The 15,958-nt window shown below is 39.9% G+C and overlaps 1 protein-coding gene across 4 annotated transcripts in view; it reads left to right on the forward strand.

Moving 5' to 3' along the window:
• The window catches only part of GK5 (glycerol kinase 5), a 79,400-nt gene that overhangs the window by 36,866 nt on the left and 26,576 nt on the right, over nucleotides 1-15,958 (forward strand). For 3 of the 4 annotated variants that reach the window (XM_029940124.1, XM_029940127.1, XM_029940128.1), the window contains 2 exons: nucleotides 10,635-10,764; nucleotides 11,708-11,812. In XM_029940124.1, coding sequence (XP_029795984.1) covers nucleotides 10,635-10,764; nucleotides 11,708-11,812 — 235 coding nt within the window. The remainder of the gene's footprint in view (nucleotides 1-10,634; nucleotides 10,765-11,707; nucleotides 11,813-15,958) is intronic. The other variant, XM_029940126.1, reaches the window with a different exon arrangement.

Below are 15,958 nucleotides of genomic sequence, written 5' to 3' on the forward strand. Positions count from 1 at the left end.
AAATAAATGAAATCTTTAAAAAAAAAAAAAGGAAAGAAAGAAAAGAAAATCAGGGCGCCTGGGTGGCTCAGTCGGTTAAGCGGCCGGCTTCGGCTCAGGTCATGATCTCACAGTTCGTGGGTTTGAGCCCCGCGTTGGGCTCTGTGCTGACAGCTGGCTCAGAGCCTGGAGCCTGCTTCGGATTCTGTGTCTCCCTCTCTCTCTGACCCTCCCCTGCTCGCGCTGTCTCTCTGTCTCTCAAAAATAAATAAAAGACATTAAAAAAAATTAAAAAAAAAAAAAGAAGAAAATCAAAGACCCCAAATGGTGGCCCAGATAGTAATCTAAGACTTAATAATACCTAGCCTAACAGTGTCAGCCCCCAGAAATGTAACCCTTAACCAGTCAACATGGGAATTTTCCATCAGTCCTAGAATATTTACTGATTGGCCTCATTCATTTCCCTTAGGAGGGCAGTTTTGCCTAAAACAATGGATTTTTGTTGCTAATAATTTTCTTTTTTCCATTCCCTCTCTACCTTTAAAAATTTTTGGGGGGGAGCACCTGGGTGGCTTAGGCGGTTAAGCATTCTACTTTGGCTCAGGTCATGATCTCACAGTTTGTGGGTTCAAGCCCTACATTGGGCTCTGGGCTGACAGCTAGCTCAGAGCCTGGAGCCTGTCTTCAGATTCTGTGTCTCCTTCTCTCTCTGACCCTCTCCTGCTCATGCTGTCTCTCTCTCTCTCTCTCTCTCTCTCTCTCTCTCTCTCTCTCTCTCTCTGTCTCTCTCTAAAATAATAAATAAAACATTAAAAACATTTTTTAAAGATAAAAATCTTTCTTTTTCTGGGACCCCTGGGTTGTCAGTTGGCTAAGTGTCCAACTTCAGCTCAGGCTATGATCTTGTGGTTTTTTTAGTTTGAACCCCACATTGGGCTCTGTGCTGACATCTTGGAGCCTGGAACCTGCTTCAGATTCTGTTTCTGTGTTTCTCTCCCTCCCCCCTGCTTGTGTTCTCTTTCTTTCTCAAAAATAAATAAACACTAAAAAAAAAATTCTTTTTCCGTAGCTCTTTGGAGCCCCTACTGCTTGTAGATGGGATGCTGCCTGATTTATGAATTGTTTAATAAAGCCAATTAGAACTTTACTCATTTGAAATTTTTGTTATTAAGCAGATTTGGTGGCAGGTAGGCAGTGACAAGATCCAAAGAGAATTTCCAGCAGTATTCAGGAACAGCGAGAAACACAGGGTCCTCCACACCCTTTGAATTCACTGTCTTTCTTGCTGTTTCTGAGAGCTATGGGTAAGTTCCCTCCTGGTTCTGAGCTCTGCTCTTTGTGCGTTCAAGCTCCAGCTGTCTAACTGCCTTTTCTTTATGGGGTAGGTTAGCTTGAGCTACCAGAAGGTTATGCCTAGCGCTGGCAATTTTACCTGGAGCCTGACTGAGCTGACAAAAGGGTCTGCCCATAGCCAAATCCTAGCCTTGCGGACCACAATATCCCTGGAATTGCTAGAAGACTCCAGCAAGGTTCCTTAAGAATTGGTAGTGGTGAACACGGGGCCTTCTTTAGGCCAGAACACAGTAACATCTCTTGGTTGTTGCTGACACGTTAAGGTGCACGTTTGTCTTCTTTTATGTAGATAAAAGCTATTGCTGTCAGAGATCTCAGAGGCCAAAAAACTGCAAAAATTGGTGGGCACAGGTTGAGCCTTTAAAGGGTATTAGAGTGTTCACAACCTCAAGAAAATACAGGAACTTAATCACAGAGTGGGTTAGATTGATACAAGTTCACTCACCAACCTCAGGAAAACTTCTATACAGTAAGTTACACTGTAAAATATGCATGATCCCCAACCCAGCAACCCCAGACTAAAATCCCTTTTAGGGATTAGTTCAGTTCCGAGAAACCCAAAGCCTTAGCTAATGGAATATTTAAATTCTAAAAAGTCAAACATGCTACCTTCTGGCACACTGGCTTACTTTATGTCTAAGAACTAAGTCCTGGAAGTTGCAGAAAAATATCTTGCAAAAATGGCAGAATCTTACTAAGCTTGTTTTGGTAATCATTAGGTTGGGAGGGTCCAAAAATAAAGCCCGACGGAAATATGAATGGCACCCCATTTACAGCTACATATGGCTGGAGAGAAATATGGGTTAACTCTATTTGTGCCTAGAATCCTATCAAACTGCCGCCAGCCTTCAAGGGAAATACAACCTAGAAATACAATGGCTGTTATGGGAACATTCCAATTAAATAAGAGCATTTAAGAAATGAACTTGGGTTGTGCCTGGGTGGCTCAATCAATTAAGTGTCTGACTTCAGCTCAGGTCGTGATCTCATGGTTTGTGGGTTTGAGCCCCGCACTGGGCTCTGTGCTGACAGCTCAGAGCCTGGAGCCTGCTTCAGATTCTGTCTCCCTCTCTCTCTGCTCCTCCCCAGCTCGTGCTCTGTCTCTCTTTTTCTCAAAAATAAATAATCATTAAAAAAAAGAAATACACTTGGAAGCAAGGATTCCCAAATTAAACAGAATGGGACACTTGTTTTAATTGGCAAGCAGAAGCCTCCAAAAGGTTTCAAAATTCCCAAGTTGTTTCATTAAAAGATTCTTTGTAAAAGGCTAATGAAAAATTAAAGATAGAAGAGATACCCCAAACAAAAGGCTGATGAAACTCCCACTGTTCCCCTCTTTCCTCCTTGCAGTACTCATTCCACTCAGCCTCACTCTGAATTGTTTTTCCACTCTGAAAAGACTACACAACCATAAACAAACTCTACCACATTAATGGTTTTACAGACAACCCTGTATTTACCTTCAAAGGAGGACACCCAAATGGCCCCTCCTCGAGTGTTGAGACTGAGGGATTTTCTGGTAAAACTGCTACAATCACTACATTAAACAGCCAAAGGGAAACTCTGGTAAATACCAGAGCCTGCAGAGGGGACCCTGAAACAACTGGCAGGAGCCAGCAAAGGGTGAAAGTTTTTTCTTTTAAGTTTGTTTATTTATTTTGTGAGAGAGAATGGGCAAGTGTGAGTGCGCGCACATGCGCGCACACACACACACAGGGAAGGGCAGAGATAGAGGGAGAATCCCAAGCACTCTGTACTGTCAGTGGGGAGCAAAGGGTGAAAATTCTTACCAGGATCAGTTCCTTCCAAATCTCAGTCTGTAGTACCCAGTCCAAAGAGGAAAATAAAATTTCACATTGTCCCTTCCTTTCCAAATCCAGATTCATTGGTGCTTGATCCTTTCTTTTCCAGAGATATATATTGCATTCTTATTTGTCTCGTTTTGCATAACTGGTCTTGGCTTTTTGCCCTCCTGGAACATGAGGTTTGGGTTCATTATTTTGACTATCACTGAGAGTGACTCTAGATCTTAGGAAGGTAGTATCTTTTACACCTTTTTGGGGACACCTTTCACACTCATGGGGGTTTATTCAAGACCACCAGAAATGTTTAAAATTAGAAGCATGTCCCTAGAAGAAAATGAAGCAAACCGAGAATAATATAGTTGGATAGGTGGATCAACTTATGTCATTTAAGTTACAACCTAATTCTTAGAGGAATTAAAAGCATCTGTCCTTACTGTACAAATCTTTACAAAGCTAAAAACATAGCTCTAAAGGCAACCCAAAGTTTATATCTTTCTTCACCAGTCCCAGAATTGCCCCCAATATTTTTTTAATGTTTTATTTTTATTTTTGAGAGAGAGAGAGAGACAGAGCACAAGTGGGGGAGGGGCAGAGAGAGAGGGAGACACAGAATCTGAAGCAGGCTCCAGGCTCTGAGCTGTCAGCACTTATAAACAGCGAGATCATGACCTGAGCCAAAGTCAGGTAAACTTTTAAACAGTTTTCTAAATCTTTTTGCTAACCCAACATCTTAGGATTTTGCTGACTTAGGTTAAGTAATGAGTTGAGTTTAAGTCATTAAATATCTAGATCATTTGTAAATAACATGAAACACTAAAACATTAATTATTGAACGTAAGTTCATCTTCTTGTGGCTTCTTATTTCAGAAAAACTAAAATATAATTGGATGTGTTAGTGATGTGGAAATGTTGGGGGTCAGAGCCAAGGGCCAAGAAAGAATTCTTGAGACATCTTCAGTGCAAAAAGGTGGTTTTATTAAAGCACGGGAACAGGACCTGTGGGCAGAAAGAGCCACACTGGTGTATTGACAGGTAACTGATTATATACTTTCAAGTTGGGAGGGGTTTAGGGGTAGCATAAGCCTCTAAGGAACTTTGGAAACAAGGTTTCCAGGACCTTGAGGGATTAGCTGTTGTTAGGAAAAGGTCATTCATTTACTACTGTCTAGTAAAACCTTAGTCATGTGTGTCAGTGAGCCATATGCTTGGAGGATGACTGCTAACATATATCCTGGGGCGTAGGGATAAAGGAAGTTTCCAAAAGAATTTTTATATGTTAAAGAAGACTTACAGGGTCCTTGAGGTCAGGATAATGTTAAGCTAAGGTTGCCTTTTGCCCTTAGCAAAGTGGTATCATTGAGGCCACTGAGTTCCTAGAGGAAGGTTACTTCCAGTCTCAAGGACTTGTCAATGGGCTATAAGTTGTAAGGAAATTTAATTTTTTTTCTTTTGCCTTTGTTCCCCATATCATTAGTGCTACATTGGAAAAATTTAAAGACATATGCTTCTAAAAATGATAAAGTGTATCTGTAAATTTGCCAGTCTAAAGAATGCTTATATAAGAGTTCCTAATTGCTTAACATTACTAGAAATAATAAGGGAAGCATCTCCAAGGGACATGCAAGGGAAGTAAAATATATGTTTTTTATTTAAAAAAAGATATGAGCAGGACACCTGGGTGGCTCAGTCTGTTAAGCGTCTGGCTTTGGATCAGGTCATGATCTCACATTTCATGGGTTCAAGCCCCACGTCAGGCTCTGTGCTGACAGCTAGTTCAGAGCCTGGAGTGTGCTTCAGATTCTGTGTTTCCCTCTCTCTCTGACCCTACCCTGCTTACACTGTCTCTCTCTGTCTCTCCAAAATAAATAAAAAACATTTAAAAAAAGGTTTGAGGAATGGATATATATATATATATATTTTTTTTTTTTTTTTTAAGGTAAAAGTGGTTGTAGAAAGTTTGTGAAAAAGGAATCTCTGGAAAGGAATTGTGCATGTGGTCAGGACTAAGATAAGAATGAATATATTTTAATATCAAAACTAAACTGGTACAAAATTAAAATTTGATTTTGTTTTAAAAAGACAAAATTTGTTTGCGCTTAAAAAAAATTTGTTTTAAGATTTATTCATTTTTGAGAGACAGTGAGCAAGGGAGGGGCAGAGAGAGAGGGAGACAGGATTGGAAGCAGGCTCCAGGCTCCAAGCTGTCGGCACAGAGCCTGATGCTGGGCTCCAGCCCAAAAACCTGTGAGATTGTGACCTGAGCCAAAGTTGGATGCTTAACCGACTGAGCCACCCAGGCATCCCTGTTTGTTTGGACTTTTGTTTGGCTTAAGTCTTTTTGGCCTGGAACATTCCAAATAATTTGCTAAACTGTTTAAGCTTATTTGATATGTTAAATGACATGTGAAGCATTGTCAAATATGGGAATCAAGGAAGTCCTCTCTGAGAAAGGGACTTCTGAGCAGAGATCCAAAAGAAATAAATGAGCAATCACATAGATACATATAGGAGGAGTGTTCCAGACAATGAGAATGGTGGATGCCAGAGTGGGAGTAAATGTTTTAGAAAGATCAGGGTATGGTAGGGGTCAGAGCACCCAGAATTCCATGACCATGGGGAATATGTTAGAAGATGAAATTGAAAAGAAGGCTATGCATAACATAGCAGATAACTTAGGACCTTCTATTGTGTGATAAGCATTGGGAATGCTATTCTAAATGATTGGGAAACCGCTGGAGGCTCTGTGTGAGAGGGAGGGCATGAATGAATGTACACTTCAAAATGGTCAGTAGATACAGCATAATGAAAAGATTTCATTAAGAGACTGTGGCACTGAAGATGATGGAGAAATAGGGGGACTGGGATTTTCTTTGTCCGTCAGACACAGCTGTATTGATCACTGGGAACACCCAGGAAATCAATCCACTGAGTGGCAGAAGGGTCCCCACAGTTGGAGGGACAGAGCTTGGGTGGTGTGAGGTGCATGGAAATGAATTGGGGGAAGAAAAATGGTGGTGTTGCTGAAGAGTGGGAACCCTTTCTGTGGAGAGAGAAAAGGGAGCGTAAGAGAGAGGGGTTGAGAGAACACAAGAGAGAAAACCTCTCTGGACCATGCACTGGGGAGTGAGAAGTACTGAGTATCCCAGATTTTTTTTTGCAAAGAATGTTTGGAGCTCAAACTCTGAAGTTTTGGAAGTGTACAACTCTCTCCGGAGCAGAGCTGTGGTACGTGCTTCTGGAGAGGAGGGAGCTGGCACTGGAGTGCTTAGGGTGGTGTAGGGATCTCCAGGGTTCACTGGGAGAGAACATTCCCCTTCCTGGAGGGCTTTTGGAAGAGGGTTTATTGCCTCCCCAAGAACAAAAGACCCTGCAGGTGCCAGCCAAAGGTCTTTCATTAGCTGTACTCCAGAGTAAGGGAGAGGATCCACGTGGTCCTTAAAGACTTTGGGTTTTGAATCCCAGCTGCATGCCAAAGAAAAAACACAGGAGAGTTGTGGAGCTGGATCAGGGTGAGCTGACCACCCTCACTATTCTGCGGGACTGCCTCAGCAGCGGGGGGTATGAGATCCCTGCACAGCAAAGGAAACAGTCAACAAAGCTAAAAGGAATGGGAGAAGATATTTGCGAATGATATGTCAAATAAAGGTTAGTATCCAAAATCTATAAAGAATTTATCAAACTCAACACCCAAAAAAATAACCCAGGGAAGAAATGGGCAGTGGACATGAATAGACACTTTTCCAAAGAAGACATCCGTATGGCCAACAGACACATGAAATGATGCTCAACATCTTTCATCATCAGGCAAATACAAATCAAAACATAATGAGATACCACCTCACACCTGTCAGAATGGCTAACATTAACAACTCAGGCAATAACAGATGTTGGCGAGGATGCAGAGAAAGAGGAACCCTTTTGCACTGCTGCTGGGAATGCAGCCGCTCTGGAAAACAGTATGGAGCTTCCTCAAAAATAGCACTACCCTGTGACCCAGCAATTGCACTTCTAGGTATTTATCACAAGGATTAAAAAAAATGCTGATTCAAAGGGGTACATGCACCCCAATGTTTATAGCAGCACTTTCAATAATAGCCATAATGTGGAAAGAGCCCAAATGTCCATAGACTGATGAATGGATAAAGAAGATGTGGTATGTATATACAATGGAATATTATTTGGCAATCAAAAAGAATGAAATCTTTCCATTTGCAACAATGTGGATAGAACTGGAGTGTGTTATGCTAAGCAAGATAAGTCAGAGAAAGACAAATATATGATTTCACTCATTTGTAGAATTTGAGAAAAAAAAAACATAGGGAAGGGGAAGGAAAAATAAGATAAAAACAGAGAGGGAGGCAAACCATAAGGGACTCTTAAATACAGAGAACAAACTGAGGGTTGCGGGAGGGATGTTGGGTGGGGGGATGGGCTAAATGGGTGATGGGCATTAAGAAGGACACTTGTTGGGTAGAACACTGGGTGTTATATGTAAGCAATGAATCACTAAATTCTACTCCTGAAATCATTATTACACTATATGTTAACTAACTTGAATTTAAATAAATAAATTTTTAAAAAGAAGTAATACTAAGCCTTCTTTATGTTGTAAGATTTTGGCACATGGGCATAAAGTTCATTCTGCTTCTGAAAAAAAAGTCGTCTCGTTGCCATATTTTTTGCTATGCTGATGTCCTATGACATGGCAACAGTCTGCTGCTGAGTCAGAGATACTAAGATGGGTAAACATTGTCAATTAAATGAGTAGTGGGGGCTGTGGGAAAACCAAGATGGCTGCTTAGTTCTTTCCAGCTCCCTGGCAAACACTATTTTTCAATTTGTATGTTCCTTCATGCACCATAGGGCATTTAAGATGACCCAAATTATGAATGGACATTGGTAGAGAGACTTCTATAATATTGCAAAACAATCTACCAGGAATTTCTGATATGTCAGGTCATCCTGGAAAAACTGATTTTGTTCCCAGAGCCTCAGACCTCCCCACTCTGGACCATTTTAACACCTGCAACTGGACTTCATTCAGCTGCCACTTACTATGGGTTATGGTTACCAATATGTTCTTGTTATTGTTTGCATGTTTTGTGGATGGGTTGAAGCCGTAAACTGCTGCAAAGCTGTGATGTCCTCATAGTAGCAAAGAAACTTAGAAAACATGTTTTACCATTTGGGGCATAGCTTCCACAATCTCCAGTGATCGAGACACCCACTTCACAGGGCAAATTCTATGAGGCTTAACGAAAACCTTGCAAAACTTCTTGGAATTCTGTCAGTATACAAGCTTCTACCAATCCTTTGTTGTTAAGACCAGCCACTGTAAATCTCTAATATCTTATGCTCAAGCCTGTCATCAACAGGTTAAAGAAACCTCCTCAGATCCCAAGTCAAAGGATCCTGCTGGTCACAGTGTAGAGCCTGGAGATTTAGATATTCTGGAAACATTATCAGAGGAAGGTAGCTCAAGCCCTTTTTGAAGAGGAATCGTACCAAGTGCTCCTGATCACGGACGCTGCTGCAAAACCAGAAGAGATGGAGCCTTGAGTACATATCTCTCAGCGTGTGAAGGCTCCACCTGCAGCCAGGCCCTGTACAGACCCTGGACACCTCCGAATCAAACTGATGAGGAAGAGAAGTCACATCGAGGCATACTGCTTCTGCCCAGACTATGGATCAAGACTTCGAGCTTTAAACATGAAACCCTTTCTCTTACTCTAACATTGGCCTGGAAAGATAATGCCCCAGGCCATTGTTAAGGGAGAAATCCTTTGGAATTTAGAACAGCCTTTTATTTCACCCCCTAACTTTTCACAAGCAAAATAAGACATCTCCTTGGCAACTCCCCAGAAGTTACATTGTTGAGTTAGAAAGGATCTACTTGAAGGCTTTTATGATCCAGGATTCATGCCTCTTGGCAGGTCCCTACATCCCTTATTAGAGACAAGTGTAAATAAGCCTATGATCAGGAACTTCTCAATTCTTGAAATTATTGCAGAATCTGCTGCTAAAGCAACCGCTCTCCAACAAAGATCCTTAGACTCTTTGGCCAAACTTGTTCTTGATAGTACGATAGCCCTTGAATATCTTTTAGCTAAGCAAGGAGGTACCTCTGCTGTGGCCCACACCACCTGCTGTATCTGGATTAACCCTTCTAAGGAAATTGAAACTTAATTAATTACGTAAGGTCACTGACCAAGCTGCTAAGATTAAAAGAATAACTTCAGCAGGGTCTTCCTTTGATTTTAATTGTTTTGAGTCTTGGGGACTATGGCTCTGAAGTGCTCTCCAAACACAGGGAATTATCCTCTTTATAGTTATCATAATAATCTTTCTGGTATATTGTAGTTTTTTTAAAAGCTTTAAATGCATCTTAACTGCTAATCACCAAGCAAATGATCTCCCTGAGACTGGAACGTCAGAAAATGAATGAGGGGACAATCTACTTATAAGTTATGAACCTGAGAATATCACAGAGGTTAAGGAGAAAACCATCATGACCTGTGGATACCACACAAAGGATCAATAATAGCTGATCAACTCTGGAGTGATGGCAGAGAATGGCGCAAATGCTTTAAATTCTGATCACATCTCTCAGTTAAGCTGAGAGTCCGATCAAAAGGGAGGGAATTGCTAAAAAGAAAACGGCAGGCCTCAACTGGCAGCCCCAAGCCAGTTAACCACAACGTAATAGCTAACCTATCTGTAGTTTCAACCTCCTAGAAATATAACCCTTAACCAGTCAACATGGGAATTTCCTGGTCAGCACTAGAAGTTTAATGATAGATTCCTCTGATCCCCTTAGGAAGGTGACCTTGCCTAAAACAATGGATTCTTTGCCAATAGTTTCCTTTTTTCTCCACTCTTTCTCTACCTCTAAAACCTTTCCTTTTCTTTAGCCCTTTGGAACTCGCCTTTGCTAGGAAGGGTGCTGCCCAATTCATGGATCAATTAATAAAGCCAATTAGATCTTTAAAATTTACCCGTTTGAATTTTTGTTACTTAATGATGTATATATACATTTAATTATCTTAACAACATGTTCTATTTTGTCTTCTAACAAAAATATATGGTTGGGAATATGTAGTTTTGACCTACATCTATTTATATTAAGCATACACCTATCACTCTTATTAAAAGAGAAATTTGTGAAGTCAGTTATTTGACTAATGAATGAAACTGTTTTTAAGTTGAAAACTCTTGTTTTTTCTGCACAATTTTTATTCTGACCTTTATAAGATTATTCCTGGGATACTTAAAAGTCATAAAGTAGATTGCCCACTAAAAATTCCTGAGGCACATTCCCTAGAGAGACTTCCGTCTTATTGTTGTTCTTTGTTCTCTCCAGGGATATTTTTTCTTTAAAGAAAAGGAAAAAAGAGAACAAAATGTTGAACCGTGAGAATACAGCATAGGAGACAGTGGGACACAGTGAAATGGGCCACTGCTAAGGTGCAGTCATCTTATGTTGAACATTTTTGGCAGGTCGCCGATCAACAATCAGCCATGTTTGGAGAATGCTGTTTCCAGATAGGAGATGTGAAACTAACCATGGGAACTGGGACATTTTTGGATATTAATACTGGAAATAACCTGCAACATACTGTTGGAGGTGGTAAGAAATTATCCTTTTTATCAATAAATATCACGTATTTTCATGTTTAATTTTTGTGATACTGTTTTCCCATTTTATATTAAGGACACTCTGTAACATATTTTTTGTTTTTATTCTTAGAAATAGTCAAATTCCATTTCCCTTTCTTTAAAAGCATAAAAAATGAGAATGATGTTATTATAGAGAAACTCAGGATTAGGGTATTTTGGTCAGTTTTCCAATTATTTACCTGTAATACCCATTATATTTGTTTAAAACACCTTTCTGGGCCTCCAAGTTTTCTTTTATGTGTTAGCAGCTTTTTGGTGGTAATTCTCAACTAGCGATCCACGCATATATAAAGGCAATTGCCATGAAACTGGTCTCTCTGACAGAAGACATCCCAGGATGTATAAACCAAGAAATTTAGATTGTTGAACAACACCCTAAGAGGTCTGTGGGCTCTTAATCTGGGCCATGGTCTCTTAGCATGGTTACTAAGAGGTAGATTTTAAAATATTTTTCTTACCTTCCATCCCCCCTTGAACTCTTCCTTTTCCCCTAACTAGGAAAATGGAAGCTAGAAAATTTGATCATTGTATCAGGTTGTTCCTACTTAGGAACCTCCCACAAATAAATGAGATAATGTAGTTGGTTCTATTTCTCTGTTTCTAGAGGCATAGATATGCCTATGGCTAATAAAAGCTAATGTTTATTATTCATATTACATATCAGGCACTGCACTAAGTTCTTTTTATGCGTTAACTCAGTTTATTCTCACAGGAGCTCTCTGAGGCAGACCATTTTACAATTGAGGAGACAGACTAAGGTTAGAAATTTGTGAGACCACTGACTTCAAAGCTACTGCTAGTTTTTAAGAAAATCAAATTATTCTACTGTAGTCATCTATGTGATGAATTATCTATTTATTATATTTGACTTATACTGTTTCTTTGCTTCTAAGGCTTTTATCCACTAATTGGGTGGAAGATTGGGCAAGAAGTTGTATGCTTAGCTGAAAGCAATGCAGGAGACACTGGTACAGTCATCAAATGGGCTCAAGAATTAGGTAAGTCATCGTATAAACAGATTGCTCAGGCCACACTTAAAGAATTCAAGGATACCATAGGACTACAGACCAGTGGGGAATGAATGGATTGTTCTAATGAGATATTAAAGGAACCAGAAATGTAGGGTATTATTTTATTATACTGGGATAATAAAAGGCTAGGCATTAAGGCCAGATACCATAAAGAAAAAGAATAATAAATTTAAGTATATAAATTATTAGAATGTTAGATATTAGAAGGATGCCATTAGCAAAGTTAAAAGATAACATGATAAGAACAGTTTGTAGTATACATCAGAAAAATTAATAAAGATGACTAAAAAATGGGGATACCTGGCTGGCTCAGTCGGTTAAATGTCTGACCCCTGATTAGGGCTTAGGTCATGACCTCATGGTCATGAGATCAAGCCCTGCATCAGGGAGTGCAGACCCTGCTTGAGATTCCCAATCTCTCTCTCCTCTCTCTCTGTCTGCCCCTCCCCAACCTTGCTCACTCACGCACGTGTGCTCCCTCTTTCTCTCTCTTTCTCAATAAATAAGCTTGAAAGAAATGACAAAAATGGACAAAGGACAGAAATACAGGTAGCATAAATCAAATGACTATTTAAAAAATGCTGTTCAGAGTCACCTGGCTGCTCAGTCAGAAGAGCATGTGACTCTTGATCTGAGAGTCTTGAGTTCAAGCCCCACGTTGGGTGTAGAGATTACTAAAACACAAAACAAAACAAAACAAAAAACTAAAAAAATGCTATTCACATTTAATAATCAAAGAAATACACATCTAAAAACTGATATCAGTTTTTAATTAATATCAATGATTAATATCATTGGCAGAGATTAAGTCATTTGAGGATGCTCAGCATCAATGGGAATCTAGAGAAAAAAACTGCTTGTTTTCCTTTGTAATGAATTTTTTAGTGTGTTTTTGTATTTTTTTAATGTTTATTTTGAGAGAAAGAGAGACAGCACAAGCTGGGGAGGGGCAGAAAGAGAGAGGGAAACACACAATCTGAAGCAGGCTCTGGGCTCTGAGCTGTCAGCACAGAGCCTGATGCAGGGCTTGAATCCATGAACTGCGAAGTCATGACCTGAGCCAATCAGAGGCCCAACCGACTGAGCCACCCATGCACCCCTCCTTTGTGATGAATGTTAACTAGTATGGCCTTTCTGGAGGCCAAGCAGGCAATATGTGTCAATTTATAGAATGCAGACCCTTTGGCCTCATTCTGTATTTCCTAAGAAAACAATGGGACAGGCGTGGAAAGACGTGTATATGCATAGGTTGTTTAGTGCAGTGATTGGAAATAAGTTCCTGTCTAATGATAAAGCATTACAGTGTATCGACACAGTGGAACATTGTACAGTCGCATGTAACGGTGTAGTTGTGTATCTTATTGATGTAGAACGCTGTTTATGGCACATTAAGGGGGGGATGAAGCAGTTGCAGAACAGTTTATATAAATTTTTTTTGCTTTTATTTTACAGTTTTATTGAGATATAATTCACAAGCCAGATAATTCACCTACTTAAAGTGGAAAATTCAGTGTTCTTTACTGTTGTCTCAGGGCTGTGCAACCATCACCACAATCTAATTTTAGAACATTTTTATTCCCCCTATAAGAAACCCCCATATGCACTGGCATTGACTTCCTGTTCTAGCCACCTCCCCTAAGCTACCGTGGATCTACTTTCTGTCTCTGTGGATTTGCCTGTTCGGGACATTTCATATGGATGGAATCAAACAATACGTGGTGTCTTGAAAGTGCCATCTTTCACTCATCATAACATTGCCAGGTTCCCCCATGTCATGGCATATATCAGCACTTGCTGCTTTTTATTGCCGAATATTCCATTATATGGAGGTGCCGAATTTATTTATTCATTCATCAGATGGCGGACATGCAGGTTGTTTCCACTTTTTAGCTGTTGTGATTAATGAACAGCCTGTGTATTACACAGCCGTATTTCTCTGCTGTGCTCCAGTAACACAGGTCAGGGGACATTTTTTCCCCTAGCAGTATCACTTTTAATTGCTGCATGTCACATCTGCTTGCTCCAGGTGATCCCCATAAGACTTCCCCATGCACATTTAAAATTACCAAGGACTCTTGTTTACTAGAAATACGGAAACTGATTCCTCTCTGGGTATCTTCCCAAGAGAGATAACATACCCTTCATTAGAGAGGATGAGATAAGCATTTTCTCACATGTGAACTAATCCTAGGGAATGACCAGATACATGTTACTGCTGGTGAGTAGGATCTTAGTTCATGGTCCTGCCTCTCCTCCTGGGGAGAAGTGTGGCTTACCACGAAGCTGGAGTGGAGCCCAGCAAGAACGAGGCCTTGAGGTGTCAAGTAGACATTGCAGACCCAGGGTCTGTAGAGGGCACTACCTGAGTGTTATTGGTGAAAATTCCAGAGGCTGCTGAAGACACTCTAGATGTTCTCTGTGGATGCAGCCTGCTGAGCCAGGAGAAAATCCCCTTATGTGGAGAAGAAAGGTGGCCTGGTGAATCCCTGGGAGAGCCTGCCAGGTGGACATCAGTACTGCTTGGTCTGAACTGCTCCTCGTCCAGCCTGAGTGGGGAGGCCTAATCTTTCTCATATCTCCAGAAACCAGAGAGCCAAGGTTCACTCCCCTGCCTCTCATTTCCTGACAGCCCCGTAAGCCTGACCTGAAAGAGAGCACAGTGTAGGAGCAAATAGCACCCTGAAGGGGAGTGACCACGCTCAACAGGTAGCTTCTACGTGGACAGATAGAGTGGAAGAAACAGAAGATTAAATTAACACCAACAAGTCAAACCTAAAGGTACAAAAGAAAATATTACCAAAAAATGTCTGGAAAACATAAAGAGTTTTGAAGAACAAAACCATGATATTTAAAATGTAAAAAGAAATAATAATAAAACATAAAAGAGACTGTTGAAAATCCAAGTAGGAATCGGAGAATTTGAAAACAAAAAGAGGAAAAAAAATAAAAGATAAAACTGAGAAGTAAGAGATACAGAGGAAAGTTAAGAGAAAAAAGTATGTGAATAGTAGTCTTTTGTGGCATATGAAAATGTAATTATGGAAATGGAGTTAACAAAAATGTAAAAGTTGAAGTGACAAATTGAAAATAAATTTCCCTAGGCAGAAGAAAGACCTTACTTTTCAGACTGAAATAGCTTACCAAGTTAAAAAAAAAAAAGATATAAACTAATATAGTCCTATGTGTAGGATTTATCTGATTAAATAAATCAGCTGTTCTGATTAAAGAAAAGCTTTAAGATAGGAAAAGCTGTTTATTTATAAAGAAAAAAAAACTAGATGAGTATGGAAGTAGCTATAAAATTTAGAAAGTGGAACATGTACATATTAGGAAAAAGAGCAATGAGCCAATAATCTGGTGCCTGGCTAAGGTAGCATTCATATTAAGTGCAAAAGGACATTTTCTGGCCATGCAGCCTATACTTTTTGAAGAAATTACCAAATGAGATACTCTAGCCAAAAGAAAATAGAGTGAAGGTCTCAACATGGGCAAAGCAAAGTATATAAATAAGGTGTTTTTCAAAACAGCTTTTTCCCAGTAGCACGCCAGACTTTGTTCTGTATTATTTGAATTGATCTTTTACCCAACTGATGTCTTACTGTAAAGTCTTTATTTTTGTACATTAAAAACATAAAGTACAAAAATCTCCTTAAGGGGCGCCTGGATGGCTTAGTCAGTTAAGCGTCTGACTTCAACTCAGGTCATGATCTTGAGGTTTGTGAGTTCGAGCCTCACGTCGGGCACTGTGCTCACAGCTCAGAGCCTGCAGCCTGCTTCCGATTCTGTGTCTTCCCCTCTCTCTGCCCCTCCCCTGCTCATGCCCTGTCTCTCTCTCTCAATAATAAGTAAATGTTAAAAAAATTTTTTTTAAATCTCCTTAAGAGATTGAAATGATCTTGACACTAAGAAGAGCCTCTAACTAAACTAGGTTTAAATATTTTATGCATAATATGATTGGTCTATAACAAAAAGTAATGTTTCTGTTAAAATATTTCAAAATGTATTATGTTCTTTGTTTTTTTAATTTTTGTCTTCTTCCCATAAGTGAGTTTAATTCCATGGTGTATAACTTCAGGTTGAAGGAAATCCCTTTCTAAACACACACACACACAC

This window comes from Suricata suricatta, chromosome 5, assembly GCF_006229205.1.
Source record: "Suricata suricatta isolate VVHF042 chromosome 5, meerkat_22Aug2017_6uvM2_HiC, whole genome shotgun sequence".
Classification (NCBI taxonomy): domain Eukaryota; kingdom Metazoa; phylum Chordata; class Mammalia; order Carnivora; family Herpestidae; genus Suricata; species Suricata suricatta.